The 27,670-nt window shown below is 33.4% G+C and overlaps 4 protein-coding genes across 5 annotated transcripts in view; 2 read left to right on the top strand and 2 right to left on the bottom strand.

The window, feature by feature from the left end:
- LOC125815375 (probable LRR receptor-like serine/threonine-protein kinase At1g67720) overlaps positions 1-27,670 on the bottom strand; it is a 191,655-nt gene that overhangs the window by 56,611 nt on the left and 107,374 nt on the right. The window lies entirely within an intron of this gene.
- On the top strand, positions 17,875-21,961 carry LOC125815391 (protein disulfide-isomerase SCO2). Its single transcript, XM_049494854.1, has 3 exons — positions 17,875-18,591; positions 19,120-19,246; positions 21,527-21,961. Exons 1-3 carry the CDS (start codon positions 18,169-18,171, stop codon positions 21,595-21,597), a joined length of 621 nt encoding a protein of 206 aa, XP_049350811.1. The 5' UTR covers positions 17,875-18,168; the 3' UTR covers positions 21,598-21,961.
- On the top strand, positions 22,032-22,844 carry LOC125815393 (calmodulin-like protein 30). The gene has a single exon (XM_049494855.1). It carries the CDS (start codon positions 22,094-22,096, stop codon positions 22,649-22,651), a length of 558 nt encoding a protein of 185 aa, XP_049350812.1. The 5' UTR covers positions 22,032-22,093; the 3' UTR covers positions 22,652-22,844.
- On the bottom strand, positions 24,377-26,787 carry LOC125815372 (pentatricopeptide repeat-containing protein At2g15690, mitochondrial). Its single transcript, XM_049494834.1, has one exon. It carries the CDS (start codon positions 26,726-26,728, stop codon positions 24,818-24,820), a length of 1,911 nt encoding a protein of 636 aa, XP_049350791.1. The 5' UTR covers positions 26,729-26,787; the 3' UTR covers positions 24,377-24,817.

Raw genomic sequence — 27,670 nt, 5'->3', positions numbered from 1 at the left:
ATCATTTCTTACTTCCATTCCAGAATTGACATTCTTTGAAGTAAATCTACAGACCTTTGATGTTCATACTTCACTCGTTGACAATTTTGATACTTCACCACAAACTCTGCTATGTATTTCTTCATGCCCGGTCACCAATAAGTTCGCTTCAGATCTCTATACATCTTGGTCAAACCCGGATGAATAGAATATTCTGAACCATGAGACTCTGCTAACAATTTCTCAATCAAGCCATCTACTCTAGGAACACATATTCTTCCTTTAAGATTGAGTACACCATCCTTATCAAGGGTGGTCTCTTGTGCCTTACAAATCGCAATCTTCTCTCTACGTTCCTCCAAATTTTCATCCTCAAATTATTTGGCATTGATCTCCTCAATGAAAGTGGCCTTTACTTCAATACTAGTTAACACCATACCTCTTTCTGAGCTGCCCAATTGCATAAATTTAGACACTAAGGTTTAAATTTCTTTAGCCATAGGTCGGTTGGATACACTCAAGCAAGCTAAACTACCTATACTCACCTTTTTTGACTCAAAGCGTCTGCCACCACATTAGCCTTGCTCGGATGGTATTGAATGGTAACATCATATAATCTTTAAGTAACTGCATCCACCTTCGTTGTCTCAAATTCAGATCCTTTTGAGTGAGTACATGCTGCAAACTACGATGATTAGTAAATACCTCACACTTAACATCATAGAAGTAATGTCGCCAGATCTTAAAAGCAAACATTATCGCCGTCAACTCTAAATCATGCATTGCGTAATTCCTCTCATGCACCTTCAATTGACGCGAGACATAAGCTATAACATTCTTATCCTGCATCAACACAACACCTACATCGGAATGTGAAGCATTACAATAAACAATAAAATCTTTACCTTTAACCGGTAATGCTAGGATGAGCGCGGTGGTCAAGAGAGTCTTGAGCTTTTGAAAGCTCTTTTTACACTTTTCAGTCCATTCAAATGGTATTTCCTTTCTGGTCAAATTGGTCAAGTGAGTAGCAATGAAAGCAAAATTCTTAACAAATTGACGATAATAGCTAGCGAGTCCCACAAAACTCCTAACTTCCGTCACAGAACTAGGTTGAACCCAATTCTCACCTCAATCTTCTGAGGATCCACCATTACCCCTTCTTTAGAAACTACATGCCCCAAAATGCAACTGATTTCAACCAAAACTCACACTTTGAAAATTTAGCATATAACTTTTGTTTCCCAAGAACACCCAAAACAACACGAAGATGGTTGACATGCTCTTCTTCACTTTTCGAATAAACCAAAATATCATCAATAAAGACTATCACAAAGGAATCAAGAAATGGCTTGAACACCTCATTCATCAAACTCATGAAAGCTGCAGGTGCATTAGTCAAACCAAAAAACATCACGAAAAACTCATAGTGCCCATAACGAGTTCTAAACGCCGTCTTAGGTACATCTACCGATCTAATTTTTAATTGATGGTAACCGGACCTTAGATCAATCTTAGAGAAAACCGCTGCCCCTTGCAATTGGTCAAAGATATCATCTATTTGAGGCAAATAATACTTATTTCGAATAGTGACTCTATTTAATTGCCGGTAATCTATACACATTCTCATGCTACTATTTTTTTTCTTAACAAACAAAACTGGAGCACCCCATGGGGAATCACTAGGGCGAATAAATCCCTTATCAAGAAGCTCTTGGATTTGGGCCTTAAGCTCTCTTAATTCTGTCGGAGCCATGCGGTATGGAGAGATAGAAATAGGGCGCATATCGGGATTTAAATCAATGCAAAAATCTATATCTCTATCTGGGGGCATACCAAGCAAGTCATTAGGAAACACTTCACTAAATTTAGACACCACAGGAATAGACCCAATGGATGGAGCCTCAATCTCAACATCCCTAACATGAGACAAATAAGCCAAACAACCATGTTCTACTAATTTACTAGCCCAAATAGAGGATATAATCTTAGCTTGCTTAGGCTTGTACACCCCTTCCCACTCTAATTTTTTCCTTCCCGAAATTTCTAGAGTTACAGATTTAGTATTACAATTAAGCACAACATGATAGGGGAACAATCAAGTCATGCCTAAGATTATGTCAAAGTCAATCATATCCAAAATCACCAAATCAGCCTAAGTCTGAAAACCCATAAACACAATAGGACAAGCACGATATATATGTGTAACTATGGCTGACTCTCCAACTGGGGTAAAAACACGAATAAGGGATTTAAGAATATCACAAATCATCTCAAAATCATAGGCAAATCTCACATATACATATGAATAAGTAGAACCCGGATCAAACAACACATTAGCCATTCGGTCATAGACAAGAATAGTACATGTGATCACCGCGTCGGATGCCTCTGCCTCATTTTTGCTCGAAAAAGCATAACATTGAGCCATATCATCTTTACGAGCTATTTCCTTGCCCAGTTGTGCGTTACCCCTACCTCCATTACCATTACTATTTCCTCTACCTCCACGACCTCGCTGATTACCTTTTCCCCCACCTTGTGGACGACATTTACCGTTATTACTGTTCTTCGCGGGTACCACTGCTCTAGACTGCTGCTGCGCGGAATCTAACACACGTAGGTGGGGACAATCTCTCCTCACATTCCCAGGTTCACCACAATTGTAACAAGTACGATCAAAATATGATTTGCTTCATGTCGAAGGCACGACACTCTGACTATCCTGAAAATTATGAGATGGAGTTCCTGAGTAGTTACCTGTAGAGGCGGGCATAACAGACTGAATTTGCTTGGCTGCAAGTGTTGGCCTTCCAGACCCCTTAGAGTAAGAGCCTTAAAAGTTATCCGAATTCTTTGCCCTTTTTGCCCAAGCCTTAGCTTGACCGTCTCGCCTCACCTCCTCTATTTTCTTAACATAGTCTGTCACTTCATTAAAACTCATTCATGCAGAAGTCATATGAACAGATAATACTTACAACTCAGAATTCAAACCTCTAATAAATAATCGGATTCTCTCCTCTTCAGTAGCAACCAACTGCGTAGCATATCTAGATAAAACATGGAACTTGACCTCATAAGCAGCCACATACATACCACCTTGCTCTAAAACCATAAATTTATGCGATCCCTTAAAGTTCTAGGCACATACTTTTCTAGAAACCGAGCATGAAATTGGGTCCAAGTAAGTGGAGGTAAAGTAGAAGATCTGCACTTCATATAAGCTCTCCACTATTGCTTGGCATCACCTTGAAGTTGGAAAGACACGAACTCAACCCCATGTTGGTGAACAATACCCAATTTTTGCAGCCTTTCATAACAGTCTAAGATAAACTCATAAGCATCTTCAGTCTCAGAACGAAGAAATACCGGAGGCTTAAGCTTCAGAAAGTTAGTCAACATATTATGCTCGTTCACAGTCATAACAGAACTAAACAAAGGACGGAAGAAAGCATCAGTACTTATATTTCCACCCGTCTTTGGCGCAGTGCTAGCAACAAAGGGATTAGCAGGAGCTTGAGCAGATAGAAGCATTCCATGACCAGCCAACCCTTTCAAGAACGCCATAATCTGTTGAGCTAACACCTGATCAATGAGAGGAACAATCGTAGTCTCCTCTGACACCTATTCCTCTTATGCATTTTCCTCAACATCTCCAACATCAATATCTTCTTCTATCTCTTCATTATGCGCTAGAGAGTTCTCATTCATAAGAACATTATCAATCGGTACCTCGTTCACAGCAAACGCTACTCTCCCACGGCATCTACCCCTAGTTCTTTCTCTACCTCTGCCTCGACTGCGACCTCTCGCTGCTGATTCCAAAGCTGGAGCATTGACAGAAGCTACGGGCCTAACACCGTTATACCTAGTATTAACCATCTGCGGACAGAAGAGTGAATGAGGTTAAATACCAATTTGAATCGACAGATACCAATTGGGATCAAGTCATAGCACGAAATGAGACAAGAAAAAAAATAGAGAGATTTCTTAAAGTCCTATAGCCTCTCGAAAAAAAGTAAAGGCGTCTCCGTACCGTTCTGCGAGACTCTATTAGACTCGTTTCGGTACATCAAGATCAACAAACCTAGGCTCTGATACCAACTTTGTCATAACCCAGATCGTCGTGATTGACACCCACATTAACACTGCGGTGGGAGAACCACTACTACAACTCAAACCAAGCAAATAATCTAAAAACTAAGCAGAATAGTCAATTACTAAGGAAACACAATAAAGTTCCCATAAACTCTAAACATAAGTTCAACAATAAACTAAAGTAAATGCGAAAGAATTAACCTAGAACCTAGAGGTTAATATACCAAAACATTCTAACAATGAACCAAGTCTAAACAAGAAGTGATACAATCTCCAAACTAATGAACTAATCAACTAACTATAACAAATGTCTAAGTCTGGAAATGATGGACATAGATGAAAAAGAATCTCATGGCAGCCCTGAAGAATTGGCTCACCCTTGAATTTGAAGCAATGGTCACTGATCTTCTAAGTGAGGTCTGTCAGTATCCATTTAAAGATGTCATGTACTCAACAAAATAAGATGAAGTGTACTGGTGGGATCACACGGCTATCCCACTAGTGCAACATAAGCAAGTCAAACATCATCATAATCACATGTATATATATCAACATATACAACATTATCAACATAAAGAATCAACAACACATTTCACATTTATCATCACATCCTTGGTCCTCTCATGGAACTCAAACCCAAGCAGTTAACATGTCAGAACGTGACAATCCGATCCCATATTTATGTTGGAATGTGGCAATCCGATCCAAGTTAGTTATGCCAAAATGTGACAATCTGGTCTCATTCACACATCACAATCACAAACACAAATACATCCTCAAGATCATACATTTAAGTCATGATTTCATGGTAAGGATAATTCATCTATCTTATTTACAACAAGTGTGATCAACATTGCAACATTCATACATATATAAGTATCATAATGAAGCAAGAACAAGCATACATCACACAATCATAGAATCACAAGCATCACCTACCTCGATACAAACTTGAAACCCTAAGAAACTTAATTTTTCCCTTTTCGAATTCGTTCCGCTTGTTCTTAGTCTACAAACAATCAATATAATACGGGAATCAATAAGCAATTATTAATTACTCGGATTACTAACAATTATATGAACCCTAATCAAACCCATAATCCCAATAATCCAATTTTGGGTTGTTTCCACCATAAAATCTATCACAAAACCTTTCCCCATCAATATTCACCCATTATATTACGTTCTACGAATCAAAAAACGGATTCGGAGAGTGAAAAACTTACCTTTAGCCTCAAGAATGGTGACAAATGAGTAAGAGTCGTCTGGGGGTCGTTTCTAGCTCAAAAAGTCAAAAAAATGCATAATGAGGTCGTTTAGGGGTTTATTAAGGAGTTTAAGTCGTGTCGGACCCGCTGCAACGGCCCTCATCACGCTGTAGCTACCCCGCCAAAACGACCAAATCCCCCGCCCCAGCGGTTTCCGCGTAACAGTGAGTTGTTCATCTTTCATCTACGATTTTAAGTGTTGTTGTACCCGCCACAATGATCATCTTCCCGCTACGGCAGCCCGGCTAGAGCGACAATAATCCCGCCAAAGCGGTCCAACGAAACCAGAGAGCTAATTAAAAGAATTTCAAAATTCCATTTCACAACACACCTCTAACCCACGACGGTTAGAAAATACCTTTACGCTAAGATTGATTTCGGGAGTTCTACTCCCCCAATTTCAATTCCGTAAAGTCATACGGGTTCGTTAACGAGTTATCTAACACCTCATGTAATAAAAATCATAATTGATCCAACCGATTGTTACCAGATTTCCCTACACCCTAAAGACTCCAATTTCATTCAAATCTGGACTAGGTTGGGAAAATCCAAATAGTACGAAAAAGTTTTTTGGCCCCAATTTTTCCCCATTGGCTTTTCTATAACGACGGGAACATGTCGTTACAATTACATTGATTTAGACAATTAAAATATATAATCTAATTTTAATTTTCCTTGAATATTTAGTAATGTGACTAATACTTATTAAATTTATTATAGCATGATTTAGTACTTTTAAATTATGATCATTTTCATAATGACTTTGCAATATTTATTTTATATGATGATTTCATTATTATTTTTTATCGAATATTTTAGTGTCATCAGTACTCATCTCATATTTTCTTAAGAAGAACCTTAGATAATTGTATTTTGGTTGGACTAAAGAAATATTTGAAGCACAAGTTAATTATATGTTTGTATGCAAACTATACCGAAAAAATCCTAGGTTTATTAGTTTGGTTTGATTTATAAATTTAAAAATTCAACACAATGGGTTTGGTTTGGTAGTTGAAAAACTCGAATCAACCCAAGGTTGAAAAACTCGAAAAAATCCGAATTTTATTAGTTTGGTTTGGTTTATAAATTTAATTTTTTTACACAAATGGTTTGGTTTGATATTTGAAAAACCCGAACAAAACCCGGTTATGTTCACCCCTAAAATTTATGCACCCATACAATATATATTATATATTCTCCTAGAGTTGTAGTTAGTCTAATGTTACACTAAACGCTTGATTCGTGTATGAATTATAAATTAATGACGAACAAATTTTATAGTTAAATAACAAAATTTATTGCTAATTCTCAATTTAGCTATGAATTAATAACAAAGTTCCTAGCTAATTCTATTTTTTTTTTTTAAACTGTAATAATTGAAGGGATTGTTATTCATTAATGAATAATGAGAAAATTATTAGTTACATGAAATTGACACTCTTATCTTTGAACAATTTAATGCCATATTGCTAATACATGTATCCCATATTCTATATTCTATTCATATAAAATAATAGTATATAGAAGTTATGTTGTGATTATTTTTTCTTATGTAGCCAAGCCAACCACATGCCATGCATGCGGCATTTATGTTAGCGATTAATTATTCCAAATCATCAACCAAATGACCCTAATATTTCTCATAACTTAATACATAGTAGTATTATCTCTCACGATCCAAGTTTTTAACAATAGGCTCCAAAAATTAAGTTTAATCGTATACGATGTATCTATATAGTATAGTTATCTTGCTTTGGTGCAAAAGTTTAAATCCAATTTAAGCTTTCCCCAAGGATTTGAACGTAGAAGGAAGAAGAAAAAGGTCATGGAAATGGGGAAATTTTTTATAATGGTAGCGGTTGAACCAATAATAATTGTGTGACCCTCCATTGATTAATTGACATTTGGATAATGTGTCTATTTCTTACCTTTTTACCATCTCTCTCCTACTCACCCTTCTTTTCATTCATTTTCTTATTTTCTTGCTCCTAATAAATATTTTTTAACTTCATTTTCTTAAGATGTTGATATATTGAATAAAAGAATTAATAAATATTTTTTTATCTCAACAACTAAAACATCAAATCAACTCAAAATTTTTTAGTGTTTTCTCAATTACTAGCACCTAAAAAAATAAATTAATTCAAATTTAGTTTTTCATTTTTTTTTTAATTCTGTTTTAGTTCATATATTCATAGTTATGAATTTTTTTATTTTTTTGCACATGAAAAAATATTATGTTTTAGTTCATATATCAACTTCGTTCTGTGAAATCTTTAATTTTTTTGTTTAATATATAAATATTAGTTATCAAATCAATTTATATGTAATTTATAAGATTATTTTTGTTTTGATTTTTGATCTTATTTTGAAATTACACATACTTTTTCTAAATTTGAATTAATTTGTTTTTTAAGGTGCTAGTAATTGAGAAAACACTTAAATATTTTTGAGTTAATTTGATATTATTAAAAATATTGAATGAGATGAGTATTTTAAATACTCAGTCCTAAAAACTCTTTTAGTTATTGTGATAAAAAAATGTTTATTAATTCTTTTATTCAATATATCACCCTCTTAAGAAAATGAAGTTAAAAAAATATTTATTAGGAGTAAGAAAATGAATGAAAAGAAAGGTGAGTAGGAGAGAGCTGGTAAAAAGGTAAAGAAGTAGACACATTATCCAAGTGTCAATTAATCAATGGAGAGTCACACAACTATTGTTGATTGGGCTCTACCATTGTAATTTTTTTCTGGATATGGGACCTAGTTAGTGTGCAAAAAAACGTGACCTTCTTCAATTCTATTCTTATGATGAGTAATAAAATAGAGCAAGATTTTGTGAATCATAGTAATAAAATAGAGCAAGATTTTGTGAATCATTCTCTTTGGCCATGCCATGCTGTAAAAGTATTCTTCGAAATGAGCAAAAGAATAAGATCCAAGTAAATTAAAGATACGCTGCTACACGGCACGGCGCTTCTACCTATCAACACCAAGCACTGATTCTTTTTAATCTTTAAAGAGACTACTAATCTTGTGGATAGAGACAAGGATAAACCAAATTCAAAATTTTAAATTTAATGAATGCGATTTTTAAGTTTCTTAATAATATACTGTTAAAATTATGAGTTCAAAATAAAAATTTATTAAGATCCTCATATAATATATTTCATATTGAAAATTATGAATTCATTTTCGTTAGAGTTTAGATCTACATAGTAAAAAAGAATCACGCGGGGCAGATTTTCTCATAAGTACCAATATCGATATAGGGTTAGATTTTCGTTGAAATATTCAATGAATTTGTTGAAAGATATTTCTCATCCAACATAATCTCCCATAATATCGTTTGTGAAATGAGCTCCCTCTTCCTACTCTGGGACCAGCGAAGAGGTTATTTTTGGGATTAGTTTCAGAGTTTAGTTCTTGTAAAATCATGCTAGTACACAATAAAAGTAAAAATAATAATAGAAGAGTTAATGGTAAAAATACACCTAATTATTACGGTTTCTTTTGCCAATTCTATATTTCAATCATCCATTGTTCTATTCATCTATCACCTTTTGCAAGTTTTATACCTCAATTATCAATCCTTTTGTATTAAAATACATTTTGATGCTGAGTTAGCTCAGAAATATATGTTGCAAGATTGATTAAAAATGAATATTTAACCAACTCAACATCGAAGTTATGTTTTAATATAAAAGAAATAATGATTTAGATAGATAATGAAGATAGCAATGTATAATTGAGGCCAATATGAAACTCGAAAAAGAATAGTTTAATTTGATTTTACTACTAACTCATGTAACGAAACTTCCACAAACCCTTTTCTTTTTCCCCGTATGATAGACAACTAGACTAACTTCACCCTTTCTAGAAGTGAAAAAGTAATTGATCATGAAAAGTACACTAACATTAAGGTCCCACGTCATATTAATAGTATTAGTTTAATGTGACAAATTTTTTTATGACACTACAATTATTATGATCGATCATACATGAAATTTAACTACCCCACGTATTGAATAGTAATATGTCATGTGAACCTAATTAAACAATGACAATGTGCCAAACTACTCATTAATGATCTAAATGTATGTATTATAAAGTCTTAATAATTATCCGACTCTTTTAACAATTTCAACTATAACTTTTTGTCCCTTATTGGGAACTCCTTTTACCAATTATGGTGAGGTAGATATATAATTAGAGAAGTGTACGACTTGGTTTTTCTTTTATTATAAACCATAGCAATTTTCCCACTTGTTTTAATTTCATTTGTCGTCTAGAGAGGTGGTGGTGGTGGTGCATTTGCATAATATCTTTTACTCATTTTATCGAACAGCTAGCTAGAGCCTAGATGGATAAAGAAATGTGGATAAGCACGTTGAAAATAGTGCATATTATATGGTTTTGAAGATCAATATAATATTTATAAGATCCATTTTGGGATTTTGTTGAATCTGCAAAAATATTCTTATAAGACACTAAAGTCAAACCACTTTATCTGCAATGCATGGCATCAAAGTGTTACGGCACAAATGTATACTAGTCGATGGTAACACCTGCATATATTGTCCCTCTCAAGCTGATTCTTAAATATCCTAATGATGAATGGTGATGTATGCATGCCCAAACACATTGGAACTCAAACAAGAGTTTTAAGTTATAGATACAATATAGGTAGATAAGCATAATTTGTTTCTCATTTACACGTGCTAAACATGATGTCAACATTTATACTGTGTCAAGATATATTTTTTACACTGACGATGCATATCTTAAATCGAATAGAAATTAAAAAATGACTTGGTGTTTCTAACGGAGGGAAGGAAAAATCTTACTTCCCACTAGATGTATGCAACAAAGTTAACACAATACTTTTGATAGTATTTGTAGATGCTATTCTAACCACCCTTTTTCAATCCATACTAGTATTTCGTTGAGAGTCTAAAATTTAATAATCTTAATTGTTTTATCGATTATATTAAAAAATTATCCTTTTGGATTATAATTATTAATTACTACTGTTGTTTGATTAAATTATAATATATAAGTATTCTTAGGATAATATTATACTCTTTCAATTTCAATTTAAATAATATAGTTTGAATTTTGAGAGCCAATTTTTTTATTTTGCCTGTCCATTTGGATATATAATCATTAAGTTTTTGAAAACAATATACATGTTTAGAACTACATAAAAAAATATTATAAATCAACAATAATAAATAATTTAAAGAACATACGAATAAATTGCGACAAAAATAAATCTTATTTGACTCTCAATTTGAGCTATGTCATATAGAGCTAAAAACACTAAACAAGAGAGGGAAAAAAAGGGGTTTAAAAAAATCGGAAGATTTGAGTGTGGAGTTTTCGCAGAAAACAGGGAGAAAAGATGCCCAAAAAAGATGGTGAATATCTTGTAAAGTATATGTGCCAAATTTAGCCAAACTAGGCCACCTACTCTTTGATTCCCAATTTGGAATTTACTGCCTCATTACAGTTCATCCTCCACTTCCTTTTTTTTTTTTGCACAATTATTGACATTCCAAAAAATAGAAATAAAAAATTGACATCACTTTATTTCCCAATTTGAATTCCCCATATTTTTTAATTCCAAAATTAATAGTGGTATTTACTTTGTTTCCTATCTAAAATCTCAAATTAACTTCTTTTATATATGGTACAATCATCCCTTAATTAAATCGGAACCAACCACAATCTTGAGGATAAAGATCCAGTCAAGTATAATTAGGTCAAGTAATGTTCAATTGCCTTATAGATTCATGTCATGTGTACTATATAATAATTTATTGTTGAGATCCATTTAAATTATATATTCGTCTTAATAATAGAAACAATAAAGCTGTCAACTATTTTTATTTTGTAAAACTATCAAATAAAGCAATTAAGTGTACCTGAGCTAATATTTTCAAGAAAAAAAAATTAAGATTGGCAAAAATATGCGAACTTTCTGACTTTTTACCCGCCAAACCTAGTACCTTTTGAGAAGACCATACCAATCAATTGAAAATATGCATTCATTTTTTACAAGTATAGTAAGATCAATGCTGCAAGTTTGTTACTGAGAATTCACAACATCCCTCCTTTTTATCACCCTTCTTACAAGTATTGGTAAAAAATATAAGTACCAAGCATCATTTATGTGTCCAATCAAATTGGATAGAAATGATACTCATCAGTAATATATTTAGTGTAATTTCATAAGTGTGATTTAAAAAGGGTAAAGTGTATGCTAAAGTTATCCCTATTTCGTAGAGATAGAGAATTTGTTTCCGTTAGACCTTAACCTTAAATAAAGCTACCAAATAGTTCGAAAAAGGGGGATACAAATAGGAGAGCATAACAACAGAATAATTTGAAATGCAAAGTAGTACACAACAAATAAGAGAAAGAGTAGTAATAAAAATGAAATAATGCAATAATCGGAGGAAAAAAACAACATTGATAGTTGATATCGGAGAGAAAGAAACTAAAAGAATAGTGTTAATATTGCTTTATTTGATAGTTTTAAAGAATAAAAATAGTTGACGGCTTTGTTGTTTTTATTATTAAGATGAGTATATAATTTAAATTGATCTCAATCATAAATTATTATATAGTACACATGACATGAATCTATAAGGCCATTGAACATTACTTGACCTAATTATACTTGACCGGATCTTTATCCCAATCTTGAATAATTGGATTTTAAATTGTATATGACGCATTAAAGAGAAAAAAATATTTTATATCAAAGTGTTTTTATTTATAGGTCTCTAAACTTAGGCTTTTCCATGAAAAAATATAAATCATTCTAGCGTATATCATGCATAAAAAAATAAAAAAAACTCCAAAAACCTACATCCACTTTAATTTGGAGCAGCAATATAATCATAGAAGTCTTAAAGATAATGCACTTTAACACTGGAATTGAAGAATGGCTTGGAAGAACAAATTAGGACTAATTATGGAATCATGGGTTCAACTAAAATAATTATTGCATTTGGCTCAATGTGTATAATCTATAATCTAAAATTATTAAAATTCCATATATATATATATATATTTATAAGATCAAAGTCACTCTAAAATAAAGCAGCCCAATGCACAAAGCATTACAGAGTCCATAGAAAGGCCATGTCCAAAATTAGTCACTTTGAAGTTTGAACTCAATAGTTGTTGATTCTGGATGGTTCCACACATTTTGCTGATTTTGTTTTCGAGTTATGTCTCCATCAGCTCATTAAATAATTTGAATAACCTTTTCCTTTTTTTGTTACTTAGTATTTAGTTTTCATTTATCTCTTCCTTCAGCCAATCATCAAATTTCTTTCTTATTTTATATAATAACACCTGAGTAGGGCCTGAAAATATGGAGTGGTGACTCCTATCATTGATTTTTTTTTGGAGCGGCTTGAGCAATCAAAGCTACGCCCTCTTCCACTGTCGATTATGAACAATTGACATCTAATGATTTTTAAGTGGATGAAATCGGTTGAGTGGTCTCAGTTGAATATGGGGTGGGGGTGGGGTGGGGGGGGGGTGTGGTGGTTGAATACATCCTCCTTATTGTCCATAAATGTCAGAGAACTGGTTCATATGGTATTGGGCAAGGCCCAAAATGTATCGGACAGCCCAATCTGGATACAAATGTAACACAAACAACTATTGGACCGACAAGAAGTAATAGGACCAGAAGGCCTTCACAAACTTATAAATGAACTTTAGATTACAGGCCTACAAAATTGAATCAAATCGTAAATCGAGTCAAATAAAAAAAATCTCGATTAATAGTTTGGTATTGAGAAAAAATTCGACTATGCTTGGGTTGGGTTGGTTTGGTTTTAACTAAAAAAAATCAACCCGAGATCAAACCAACCCGACATTATATATATAATTTTTAAAATTTATTTTACTTTGATGTAATTTCTAAAAATTACTTATACGTTTTCATAATTTTATCTTTTGACATATTTTTTAAAGTTTTGTGAGACTTAGAATTTTGAATGGTGCAATAAAGGTTATAGTCCATAGATATTAGTAATTCTAACAAAGCTCAATTCAAAATCAAATCAATACTAATGATAACAAAATAAATTAATTCAACACTAAAAATGACAATAATGTTGAATATTTGTTCTTTGGTTTTACATTGATTTAGACATTTAAAATAGGGATAAGGGTCTGAAAAATACCCCAACTTTGGTTGGATTTGTTGTTGCGATACTAAACTTTAATAAGGACCTATTACCTCCCTAGACTATTTAATACCGTATTTTTTACCCCCCCTGAACTATTTAATAGTGTATTTTAAAGGTATATATGTGCCCACGTGGACACATTACTATTTATAATTTTGCATTATTTTTTATGTCCACGTGGGCAAATATATATGTTTAAAATACGGTATTAAATAGTCTAGGGAGGTAATAGGTCCTCATGAAAGTTTAGTATCGCAACAACAAATCCGACCAAAGTTGGGGTATTTTTCAGACCCTATCCCTTTAAAATACATAGCTTAATTTTAATTTTTCTTTAATGTTAAATCATGTAATTAATATTTATTAAACTTATTTTAGCATGATTTAGTACTTTTAAATTCTGATCATTTTCATTATGACTTATCAATTTGCAATATTTATTTTATACAATTTTTAAATTATTTTTATTGAATATTTTAGTGTCATCACTCATCTCATATTTTGTGGTATTTTTTCTTAAGAAACCATTAGATAGTTATATTTTGGTTGGACTAAAAAAATATTTGGAGAACAAGTTTATTATATGTTTGTATGAATACTTTACCGGGAAAACCCAGAAACCCAAAAAAATTAGACGTTTATTAGTTTGATTTGATTTAAAAATTTAAAAATTCGACACAAATGGTTTGGTTTTGTTTGATATTTGTAAAACCCTAATCAATCTGAAAAACTTGAGGTTGAAAAATCTGAGTTAGTTTGGTTTGGTTTATAAATTTATAAATTTAACACAAATAATTTGATTTGATATTTGAAAAATCTGAACCAACCCGATTATGTACACGCCTATTTAGAATGATATTTGAATTAAGTTACTATACGTCTATCGAGTACAAGTAAAAAGAATAGAGGGGTATTACCCTCTAAATACGAAGCAATAATGAGGGCTTATATTTTATTTTATTTTGAATCAAACAGAGTAGGAAAAGAATCGATGCTATTTACTGAGACGTAACTGAATATAAAATCATTGTCTTAGACGAAGAGTAAATGCCTAACATTAGTAATGGCCAATACTTAGATAATTTGATTTGTAAATTTCATTATTCAAATAACCTACTAATAATTTTCTACTTATTTAGTACAGTAATATCTTTATCTATTTGAGAAAAATCATTCAAGTAAAGAAATTATACAATCGATAAAAAGATTCAATATATATAGTTTTTGGTACCTTACTTTACGGAAGAAAATAGAGCGGTCAAAATTTAAATAAAAATACATATTATTTGTCATAATCAATATTTGTATAAAATAGGGATAAGAGTCTGAAAAATATCCCAACTTTGATCGAATTTGCTATTGTGATACTAAACTTTCATGAGGACCTATTACCTCCCTAAACTATTTAATACCGTATTTTAAACATATATATTTGCCTACGTGGACATAAAAAATAATGCAAAATTATAAATAGTAATGTGTCCACGTAGGCACATATATACCTTTAAAATACACTATTAAATAGTTCAGGGGGTAAAAAAATATGGTATTAAATAGTTTAGGGAGGTAATAGGTCCTTATGAAAGTTTAGTATCGCAACAGCAAATCCGGCCAAAATTGAGGTATTTTCCAGACCCTTATCCCTATAAAATATACTGGACAAATTGTGTTGTAATTATGGAGTATGTTGCATTTTGCACCCTTGATATACTGTGTTATAATTAAGGCTTCAAGAACTAAACTAGTGTATTAGCTATTAGTTCGCCAAAATCAATAATTTTACCTTAACTCTATTAATTAATGTGAATAATGAATTGGTTTTTTACAAATCATGTCAATACTTGATGACTTGCTTTGAGAAAATATATAATTACCCTATTAAAGTAAAATTTGTTTTTTAAAAAGACACTTCAATTTTGTAGGGGTCCTATTACCTCCTTATTCTTATTTAGAATGAATTTATTTTTTCATTAAATGTCTACGTGGCATGTAAAGTGTAGTTCACTCTCTGATAGAGAGTGAGCTGAACCAAAAAATAAATAAATATTTATTTAGGCATTTATTTTATTAGAAATATTAATTTTTTTCTTTTTATTTATTTATTTTATTATACTTTCTTAATTCTTTATTTTTGTTATCTTCTTCTCCAAATTTCAAAAGAACCAACTACCTCTTTTCTATCTTCTTCAACTTAGAAGACCCATTTTCTTCACTCATTTTTTTCCTTGTCTTCTTGCTTCTCTTTGTTCTTTTTTCTTCTTTTGCCCTTATTTTTTTTCAAAATAATAATAATTGTAAACCTCCTTGTTAACATTGTTCCTTTTTTCAAAAAATAAAAATAAATTGTTATGTAGTTCTTTAGCATGTAAATAAAGAAATTTCTTCGATTTGAGAATATTATAGAATTCCATTACCTTCATCTTTATGGAGTTCCGCTGCATAATTGTTGTAATTTTGAAAAGGAAATGGTAGATTGGAGGAGATTAATAATTTTTAATTTTTAATTTGTTAGTAATTTTATTTTTGATTTAACAATAATTTGATGATATTAATGGTGGAATTGGTATTATAATAGAGACGTGATGAAGACTACTCCAGAGGATTGACGAAGAAGGCGGCTACGTAGAGGATCCTGGTGATGAAGGACTAAAGAAGAGAAGAGGAGGGTAATGAAGAAAGAAGAAGAAAAAGAAAATGAAGTTAATAAAATAAGAAAAAACAAAAATGAAAATAAAGATTAAAAATTAAAATTAATACATGGCAGTTAATAACTGGTGCGTGATTACATTTTTTTTCTTGCAATTGAGAGTGGCTGAAAAATGGGATATTTACAACACTTTAAAATTGTTTAAGGGGTACTAGAAAGTAGAAACCCCACAAAATTGAAGTGTCTTTTTAAAAAACAGGTTTTATTTTAATGAGGTAATTATATATTTTCTCACTTAATTTTAAAAACAATCGAAATATCTTTTGTGGAGAAATTTCTTCCTAATTAAGTAGGCGTTTGGCCATGCGATACCATATCACGATATGGTATCGTGAGATGAAATCAGCGTTTGGACATGCGATTTTACGCTGATTCCATCTCATGATTCCATATCATGAGAGGTGATACCATTTTCTCCAAAAACCATGATATGGAATTATATGGTGATTCCATATCATGATTTGGGATCTTTTTATACAATAATTGATCCATGAGTTTTATATTTTGTTAAAACAACCCTACATTTATATCTACTAACCATTAGTTTCATATGTAAATAAAATTTATAATCACATCATTACTTTTTAAAATTTATTATTCTCACCGACATAAAATTTATTATTCTCACCAACATATAGTTACTTTAACTCACACCTCACGATTGTGAAACTTTTCAACATTCACTTGAAACAATTAACCGGCATGTTAAAATAGTTGCCGAGGCAATTAGCAAGATGACACCAACATTTATACAACCAAAAAATATGACTGGTGTACATTCCAAAATTCGACATAATACTCAATTTTGGCCTTGATTTAAGGTAAAATTTCAATCACATTAATAAATTTATTTTATAGATTAATAAGTGCACATTTATATTTTATGTGTAAGTTATTAGTATTTAGTTACATATTTCCTATCAACTTTGTTTAAAGAGATAATATTTATTTTATGACTTTGCATTGTTTTGGAAGCACTATTGTTATTACTCTTATAAACATTATTTTTATGAAGTGCATTTTATAATGCTTCCAATTTATTTTATGTTCACTAAACTAATATTGATGTATTTTTTTATTTGGTAGAATTGTGTTGGTGCGATTGATGAAACATATATAGAAGGGGAGGTTCCTAAAGCGGTGCAACAAGCATATCGTAATCGCAAAGGAGGTTCCTAAAGCGGTGCAACACTACAATTTATGTTCAATTTTTTTTATTAAATTAAAGTTAGATGAAACAATTACTTAAGTGGAGAACAAATAACTTTGTAATAATTTATTATGCGATTTTATAATTTTTTGTGTATTTGATAAGATTGAATAAACAATTGGGGCTATTTTAATAGTTTTGCAACTTATGCAATTTTTATGTTTATGAGAAAATATACAACACAAAAATTTCATATCGCATGTCCAAACAAACCTTCAATTTTATTACATAATTCCATATTATGATACCCTATCATGATTCCATATATGAAAAGACAAAATTTCATATCATGATATCATATCGCATGACCAAACGGGCCCTAAGTCAAGCTTAGTTGCCTGCTGCCTATAGGCTAAAAGCAAGCTTCGACTTTTCATCGCTTATAGCCACCTTATTTCATCACTCAAGATCTAAATTCAGAATGGTAAAAGTTTCTTAAATTTCAAATTAAATAAATTATAATACAACTTCAAAATCAAATTCATAAAATTTAAATTCTAAAGAATCCAATAAACTTTCTCCGTCCAAAAAAATGGTGTCTTATCTCTGTCCATACTAAAAATCCTTAAAATAAAGAGCCACGTTTTTCATTTTTTCAATTTCCAATCACTGTATAACTCCTTTTATCTTCTCTCCGAATAAAGCCATTAACAAACTTTCGAACTTTTATGATACAAATTCAAACATATGTTGCCTCTAATAAATTCTTGTTCAATCTTCACTCCTCCAAATTCTTCATTACTTCCTCCTCGTAAATGCACCGTCATTCGTTGCCAAGCCGCTGCTGACCCACCAGCCGGCGGCGGCCCCTCGTCCTCTCGCTGGTGGTTCAAATTCGGCGCCGCCGCGAATGCCGCCGCCTCTGCTGCAGCAGCACCTGGGTTTGGGAGAACTAGCCAAAACTCCGACGAAATTGCTGATAATCGAATTGGGAATAACATTAAGAAGAAGACAAAAGTGAATGCGAAGGAAAGGCGTTGGTCGCGTAATAGAGAGAGTTATTTGGCTGATGATGGTGATGCTCTTCCTCTTCCTATGACTTACCCTGACACTTCCCCTTGTTCCCCGGAGGAAATCGACCGCCGGCTGCAGTGTGATCCTATAATTGAGGTTCTTTTTTTATACTCACAACGTCCCAAATCAAGTGCTTTAATCTGATTGCACTTTGAATTTAAGAAATAAAACTGATACTTTTGAATCTTGTGGTTTTAAATCAAACTTGCTTAGAATGTTGAAATAGGTAAACCTACTAAATATAGAAACAAAAATGGAAATTATAAGATACTTAAATTGGGACAGAGGGAGTTTTGTTTAGAATCTCTTTATGGAATGGTTCATTTGGTTGAGGTATTTTGTTGGGTTTCTGTAAAGTTGCAAACTTGCTGGCTCCAGTTGAGAATCTTGAAGCGTAAGGCGAGATATGGTTTGTTAATACTTCTATGGTCTATACTGACCTAATGCCACGAGGATAAGGCTGTAAAAATAGTTTGAACAGTTTGATTGGCTAACAATCAGCTCATTACTTAAGCTTATCAATAGGTTCAGCTCTTATTATATCTACAAACATCTAAAAATGTTTCCTTTTAAGTTTTTTAATCTAGGGTTGATGATTTTCTGTTGGTCTTCTTGTTACTTTAGGATTGCAAGCAAGTTGTCTATGAGTGGACTGGAAAATGTCGGAGTTGCCAAGGGACAGGACTTGTCAGCTACTATAACAAAAAGGGGAAAGAGACCATCTGTAAATGTATACCTTGCGCTGGAATTGGTATAAGAATTATACTTTTATTTCCTATCTGAATATTATCTTGCATGACATAGTTTATCTATACTGGTTTGCTTGGAGCACAGAGATAGCATTTGTAGATGGCTTCATTTGTTCTCATTGAATATCTATTGTAGGATTAAGCACTTCCCTGCTAGCATAGATTTAATTGGTAAGGTTTACAGCTGAGTGGTCTGTCAATATACATCTGACCTATTGAAGTTAAGGTAGCTTTCTATCTGTATGGATCTTATCCGCATTCCTAATTAGCTACCCCTTAGGAAAAGATCATGATGGAGCTGCTGAAGGAAGTCGAAGGGGGTGGGTAAGAGAGATGGTAAGTGGTGTTCTAGAAGTAGGAGCTGTTGAAATCGGGGGGGGGAGGTTAACAGAGAAAAAGGAATGTATGGAGGATTTTTAAAGCTATCCATAAGTCAAGAGATTCTTGCTCTTTTCCTGATTAATTATAATTTCACTCGTATAGCTGGTACAAGAAGACTTTCAAAACATTGAACCTATTCCTAGAGATTGTTTCATCTATTGATGCCCGTGCATGTAGATGTACGTTTCCTCATTTTTACTTCGGATGTATAAGTAATATTCTGAATATGCATTATTAAGGAAGGTAAAGGTAGTAAAATTAGGTTGGTTAGAAAGTATGGATAATATTTAAGGTAAAGATAATATTTCTGCCAGATCAAAAGATCTATATCACTATATGATGTTGTAACTTTTCAAGCAGCAAATTTTATCAGCCTGCACAGAGACTTGGAATGTCAAATTTCATATATCATTTAGCTCCCTGAAGATGAACGGAATGAGGAGGATTGTTTTGGACAATTACTTTGACTATAGAGGTGTTGATGATTTTTGGGTAAATATGTCTTTAGCAGTCTATCTCAGACATTTTATACTTCAAAAGAGGAGCTACGAGAAAACTCTAGTATTTTGGTGTTTTTATTTTTCCTTCATAAACTTTGTTTCTTCTCTTATAGATTGAATTTAGAAGTAAGACCAAGTTGGATCTCGTGTTTAAGTCAGCTGCTGTTGGTACAAAGAATTAGGGAACTGTTCCATCCCTTGGTAAAATAAATTAACGAATTAGGATTTGGAAGGATTATATACATAGTTCTCATTGCCTGGTGACTTTAAAGTTTAAACATAGGTTAGTTTATGGATTTCAGTGAGGATTTAGTCCCTGGATGCAGCATTTCTGTTTCTCATCTTCAGAAGTTGTTTTCTTAATGGACTTATGAAGAAAGAAAAATATAAAATAATTTTCGCCTTACAGGCCTTGCATAAACTTCAAAAGATAATTTTAAAAAATAGAACAATGAAGCAAATAACTCCCTGTGGAAACTCCTAATCAGTAAGGCAACTACCATCTTGTTGAGATTGTGAAGCTGTCTATTATTCAATCCCTAGAGTTTTTTATTTTTTTGCTTGACATGTCTTATGCTTTCAGCATTGCTCGCTGAGGCAATCTGGTTTTCACTTAGCTGATATTTTGGGCTTCTGCTGCTGGTAGCCTGATATAAAGAGGGGGCTTAAATTGAAAATGGAATGCTTCTGGCATCTTTTCAAAATTTTGCATCTCAAAGAACAAGAGTCCTTGGAGACGGGACTTGTAGTTTATGTCCTATATTGCATCAGATGACACACTTTTCCTTTTCTTGTGCATCTCTATATCTGTAAGATGTACGGAGAAGTTGAGACAGAACATTTTGCTTGACACTCTAGCTAAGACAATGGTAATTCCTAATATTTTGTGCAATTAGCATGTTTCCTGTACTGGTTTAAATTGTCTGCCCTAAAGGAAAAGGTGTGTTTCCTCCATGTTTTCCAGATTCCGCGTTTTCTTCTTGTAGTTTCAGATATTCATGTTTATGTCTCTAAAAGTAGAATAAATTCCCGAGGCATTCTTTCTCCATCTGCCCCTTGGAAATAAAGTTGTCAACCACAATAATGGTATTTAAGTTGTTGATTCCTTCACTATCTATGTGGTCCAAGAAATGATAAGGATCAAAATAAATGATAAGGTATCTATACCTCTACCAAAAATTCGTACACCCACAAGGATCTGTACGTCAATAAAAAATTAGCCCCTAAAAGTTACTCTGCTGCTGTTTTGCAAATCAGGATTATGAATGTTTATTATTTGATTATTTCAGAACTGATATGTGCATTATATCTTCCTGGGATCAACTTCTTTTTAATTTGTGGCTTGAGTAACAGATAAATGTCCGGAATCTCAATCTCAGATCTAATACTTTGACATTTCAGGTTATGTGCAGAAAATAACACTACGTACGGATATTGATGTGATGGTGGACTTGGATGATAAACCACCTTGACAAAAGAATACTTGTACCATTTTGTTCAAACCAGTATACATTAGGAAGCTTTGAGGAGACACGTAACTTCGCGGAATTGTTCTATTCTTTGAGGAGCAAACTGTGGGTCCAATAGTAAACAAAATTGATTTGTCAAATAATGGACATATTCTATACATCCGTAGCAGAATAAAGTAATTTCGGAGAAAGAGATAGACGGCTGGAGCAACTGAACAAGTTGGGCAAGGATCGGATTTGTAACTTAGCTTTTTCACTTCATTTCTTTCCTTCTTGGTTCTGGAATTGTATTCATACGTTTAGTTGAGAATCTTGGTTGCTTTACAAGTAATTGAGGAATAAAAAGTATTCTTCCTTATCTTCTTTACTTAAAGCATCAGAATATGTCCCTTTGTTGATAGCCTTTCTACTATTTAAGGTCCTTTGCTACAATGTTAGTCAGCAAGTTCATTCCAGTTTTAAGTCTAAGATATCTTCACCCAATCAGCAAGTACAGAAAATGTCAAACCCAAGCTTTCTTGATTTCCAATACAACCTCTCGAAGAGAAGTTTCCTGCGTAAGCCAACTAGGATGTTCACCAGAGAGAGGCAGAACTCACGTTCGTTGCCTGTTTACCAAACTAGTGTTGATGATCTAAAGAAAGTTTTTGATAGATTTGATTCAAACAAAGATGGCAAGATTTCACCAGAAGAGTACAAGGCTATACTCAAAGCCATGGGGAAGAAGAACCTCCTTACGAGGGAAGTTCAAAAGATTTTCGATGTTGCAGATGCAGATGGTGATGGGTTCATTGATTTCAACGAGTTTGTGGAAGTGCAGAAGAAGGAAGGAGGAGTTAAAACTGCAGATTTGCAGAGAGCCTTCCACACTTTTGACAAGGATGGTGATGGAAAGATCAGTGTGCAGGAAGTGTACGAGCTGCAGAAGGGGCTCGGACAACGTTGCAGCCTTCAAGATTGCAGGAAAATGGTAAAGGCAGTAGATGCAAATGGAGATGGTGTGATTGATTTGGATGAATTTGTGACTATGATGACTCGCACTATGACACTTTGTTAGAAGTTCCTTATTGAAGGCCCCTACTGGGAATTCCAAGATTATAAGTCATGACAGTTCACTTAGTTATATGTTCCCTGTATAAAGTATAAATGTAAGGTTTCTGCATGCCTTGCTGCATGCTGGTGGCATTAGTTCCGATTACAGTTTGATATTTTATGCGAAGTCAATACTTTCAATATGATTTAAGGTATAATCCAACAGGTTTTGCAACTATTAAAAGTTAAATAGCATTCACAAGATCAAAAGTTAAATAGTAATGTAATATTGTCATTCTAGAAAAACTAGATGAGCCCAACAAGTCCTACCACACTATCGCTAAGGCCGAATAAGGTATAGCCACGAGCTGATGGATTATCTCCCGTTTATATATAAATCCTATACCAATGTGAACATTTCATAAAGTATTCATTGGTATTGAGTTCACAAAGAGCAGCCATTAAGGTTGCCCTCGGATTATTTGGCTGCAACAGATTGATGAAGATATGCTTTAGTATTCATAGTTTCTTTAACTTTTCTTTAATATACTTCCGAACACTCTCTCTTCGGCTCCAGCAGCATACGGTCGCTATGAGCTTCAGTCTCTCCAATGTCCTTTCATATTTGCTGGACATCAAATGAACAGAGTCAAATAAAGATTGAATACTCATAATTCTAACTTGATTGACTGAATTAACATATACAGGCAAAGAAAACTACTAACTGAAGTTGGCTTGAGAATGGATATGGAAACATCTAGGAACTCCTGGATTTCTGCCATTCCAACTCCCTGCTCAATAAACAACAATTTCACCTGCACGACTAATTGATGAGAAAATAAAACTAAAATACATACAGAAACACACATCTGAATTAGCAGCAGTTGATGGTTCTTAATTCTAACTACAACCAATCCATCAATAAACTATACTTCAATTCCAAATTAGTTACGAATACTGATATGTCAGAATTTAGAAAACATCCTAGACAATCAACTAAATCAAGAATACAGTACACAAGCCAATGAAAGCATTAATTATTCCCATCAAAACTCTTCGAACCACATGGTTTTAACTTACCTAAAATAGTGCAAAGGAGAACTATTCCAACTCAAGTAAGCCATTATAATGGTAAGGACACTCATGCCAACTGTAAAATCATTAACAGACCACTCAAAGAAAATAGTGATCATGAAATTAAGCAAGAAATTTGTCCAAATATATGAAAATTTAAGCAATAAACTTTGGAATATCAAGAAATAAAAGTTCAATAATTATTACACCTATAAGGTTCCAGCAAATATAACATTCCCTCAATTAATACCCAAATTCTTCAATGGAAGAACAAGACTGAAAACAAAGAACTGAAGCTTCCAAAGCAGTAAAGTCAAGACAAAAAGTGGAAATACCTCTAGTTCTCTATGTAAAGTGTGACAAGTAGAACTCATATGGACACTGCAGAAAGGACTTGCAAAAGCCAGCATATCTTCTGATGATGAATGATGTTATGCCTCCATCTTTCCCATTCATAAAAACAGAGAAAGTTCAAGAAAAGTTGATCCTTTAAGAACCTGACACTTGCAACACAGATTTAACTGGCTTCCCTCGATAAAAGCTAACATGAAAACCATGAATGCAGTCACACTTGTGGTTTTTTTTTTCATCTCCTTCTAGGTTGCTATTAACCCAAAACAAATTCTACAAATAAATCAACTTTCAGATAAAACCTCAATAATTCTTCATGAAACTTAAAGGATGATTTCAGTTAAATGAAATATTATAAGGATATACTCAAAGTTAGGGAGAAACGTAAGGGATGATATTGGTCAAAAACTCCATTTTCCTATAAAGTGACAGAACCAGAAAACAATTTGAAAACATTGCGCAGATACAATGGAACATTAATTTGACTGGCACTTTGCTGGCTAATCTCTTTAACAAAGATCCAAACTACTAGAACAGTCTTAGATATCCACAAGGGTGCAAGCAATGCATAAATTGCAAGACATGGTGATTTTGGCATTGTAATTAGCAATACATAAAAATTCTTGGTAATTCATAGATGACCCTGAACAGAGCCACGGCCAGCTTAAAGGGATCTCAACATCGCGTTCATCCCAACATGCAGACTCTTGATGATCCTGAGAATTGTGGAAGCCAGTCTATGTATACTCAAATTAGCCACTATACTTCACCAATAATCACCACAAGAGCATTTTCCATCCTTGAAATGATGAAACCGCTTGTTGTCCCTGACAATTAACTCTCGCCCAACAATCCTTGACATGATCTTGATGGCATTGTGACAATCACCACATACACGGAGATTCTTTATGATACGTAAAGGTGTTCTGGCAGGAGTACTAATCAGACCATATGCAATGGCTAAACGTTCGCTATGGTATAGCAAAGCCTGTTCCTTGGCCTCCTGATCGATATCATGAAGGACATATCTGGTATCAGGCACATAAGCTTGTTCTTTCATCGCAGCCCTCAACTTCTCGTCATCCTTGAAGAGGGATGGATTGCGAAATTCAGCTACTCTATTTCTTCCTTCAAGCATATTAATGGCTAACTGCTTCTTTACTGGTGGAGTGGAAATCTTATTAGCAACAGCCTTAGAAGGGTCAAGACCAACCATCAACTCCTCAGCTCGATCCTCAAGATCAATATCGCCATGTATACGAGCATAATTCATTAATGCTTCCCAGACGGCTTCTGTTGGTTCAAATGGAAGCTTTGAGATATATTCCTCTGCCTCAGCAAGATGTCCACATTTTCCTAGAACACCCAGAAGTCCTAAATAGTGCTCCACCTGTGGAGAAATTCCATACTCAGCCTTCATTGACTCAAAATGCATGAAAGCCTCATCAATAGCATCTGAACTGGCACAAGCCTCGAAAACATACAGAAAAGTTTCCTCGTTTGGTTTCATTCCCGACTCCCGCATCTGATCATACAATGTCAACCCATCATCCCCCAACCCATTCAATGCATATCCATTTATCATCAAATGCCATGAGTCCATATTCCTATCACGCATATGATCAAAAACTCTGCGCGCATCTGTCATACTCCCACACTTGGAATACATATTGATAACTTTATTGCTCAAACCAAGATCATTCCTGCATTTTGATCTCAACAAGTAATCGTGCACCTTTTTAGCATCTTCAAGTTTCTTCGAATTGGCACACAACTCAAAGAGCATGTCAAAACATTGTGCATCGGCAACTATCCCCTGTTCCATATGTTCAATAACCTCCTTAACTTTACCTTCTTGGCACAAGCTAATTAAATCAACAGTAGGTGGAGGATCACTCGGGACTTGATCATGCACAACCTGAGCTTGGTTATGAGATTGATTATTCATTTGAAACCCGCTTCCTGGTGAGACTCTCTGTCCCTGAGAATCTAGTTGACTAGGGCTTCCTCGTGGAGCATAATTTTGATTCTGATTATTCCACTGATTACCAGCACCAGGCTGTGGATAATTCTGATTTCTATTGGGACTTTGTGCATGTTCCGGATTCTGATATCCACTTTGTGGATAACTTGGAGCCGCATTCGGGGTTCCATGTTGTCTGAAGCCTTGATTTTGATAATTCCATTGGTTGACGTTCCCAGGTGGTGGGTAGTTTCGAGGCTCACCGGAGCTCGGCCTATACGGAATGCTTTGATTTTGAACATTAGGGCTTTTCTGATTCTGAAAGCTCTGGGTATATCCCTGACCAGGATTAACATTTCCATAATTTGGATAACCTTGATTCACCTGATCAGGAGTTTGATACTGAGGATATGACATATTCATCTGATTATTATTCGGATAATTCTGGGTTTGGTTATTCCACTGTTGAGTAGAGCTTCCAAAATCCTTATTTTGCGGAACCCCAGAGGGGTTTGGGGGAATTTGAATATCATTTGGTGCTGCGAATGTTGCTAGGGTTTTCGAATGTAAGGAAGAAAACGGGGAGTTTAAGGTTAGGGTTTTCAGGAACTTGATATCGGAAATAGAGCGTGAAGAAGAGTATAACAAACATACCTTGTGCGAAGAAGTAAAAATGGAGATTCGAGTTCTGCGAATCGCCATTAGAGAAGACATTTTTGCAACAGTGATTCAAACGATAAAAACCCTTTGTTAAACCCTAGCGTGGGAACATTGCTGGTAAATTCTGGACCTTTTGTTATAGTTGGGCTTGCGACCCGGGCTGTGGGTCGGACCTTCCTGAAACAAAATTTATTTAATTTAATTTTTTTTTTTGAAAATAAACTAGAAATCTAGAATTTATCCATTATGCTAAAAGCTAATAATTAAGTAAAATATTATTATGTTAATGGCACTAGTAACATGTGAACAATTTTGTAATTTTTATTTCTTTATTCAAATTTATTTAAATATTTAATCACATAATAATTTAAGCCTATAGTATAGGTCGAGAAAATGTAATTTAAATTCAAATAGAAATAATGATCCTAAGTCCTAACTAATTAGGAAAACTAAAAATTGTATCCTTTCAAATTATATCATCCGTCCGATACGTTAAGCGCTTATGTTTGTCTATCTCAAAAACAATGTCATCTTTCTATAACCAGAAGAAAACACAACTTTAAAATTCATTTTTTATCATTAATAAAATAATTTATAATCACACAAATAATATGATTTATTTTAGACTATGAAACTTTTTTTAAAAAAAAAATGTTTTTTAAACATTGCTACCTAATCAAATGATAACACATAAGTTATAAGTGAACATGAAACAAAATCCCATACAAACCACCAAAAATTGTGGTGCAGTGAATGGGTTGTTCATCTCTTAACAAGAAGTCTCGAATTCGAGCCCTAAGAAGCCATATACATCGCGAATTTGAAATAGTCGGGCCTACTTCATTGTAACTTGGGCACAAAGCTCGTTTCTTTAGGCGCCTAAATTGGCTCCAAATGGGCTGACTCGGGTTGCATCTTTGGACTCATTTGAATGGTTGAATTTGGCCTCTAATATTTACAAATTATTTTTTAGACAACTCTAATCTTTTCATTAAA

Source organism: Solanum verrucosum, unplaced genomic scaffold (assembly GCF_900185275.1).
Source record: "Solanum verrucosum unplaced genomic scaffold, falcon-dt-bn FXZP01000261.1, whole genome shotgun sequence".
NCBI lineage: Eukaryota > Viridiplantae > Streptophyta > Magnoliopsida > Solanales > Solanaceae > Solanum > Solanum verrucosum.
The sequence above is the reverse complement of the archived record's forward strand: the minus strand, read 5'-3'. Positions and strand labels throughout refer to the sequence as shown.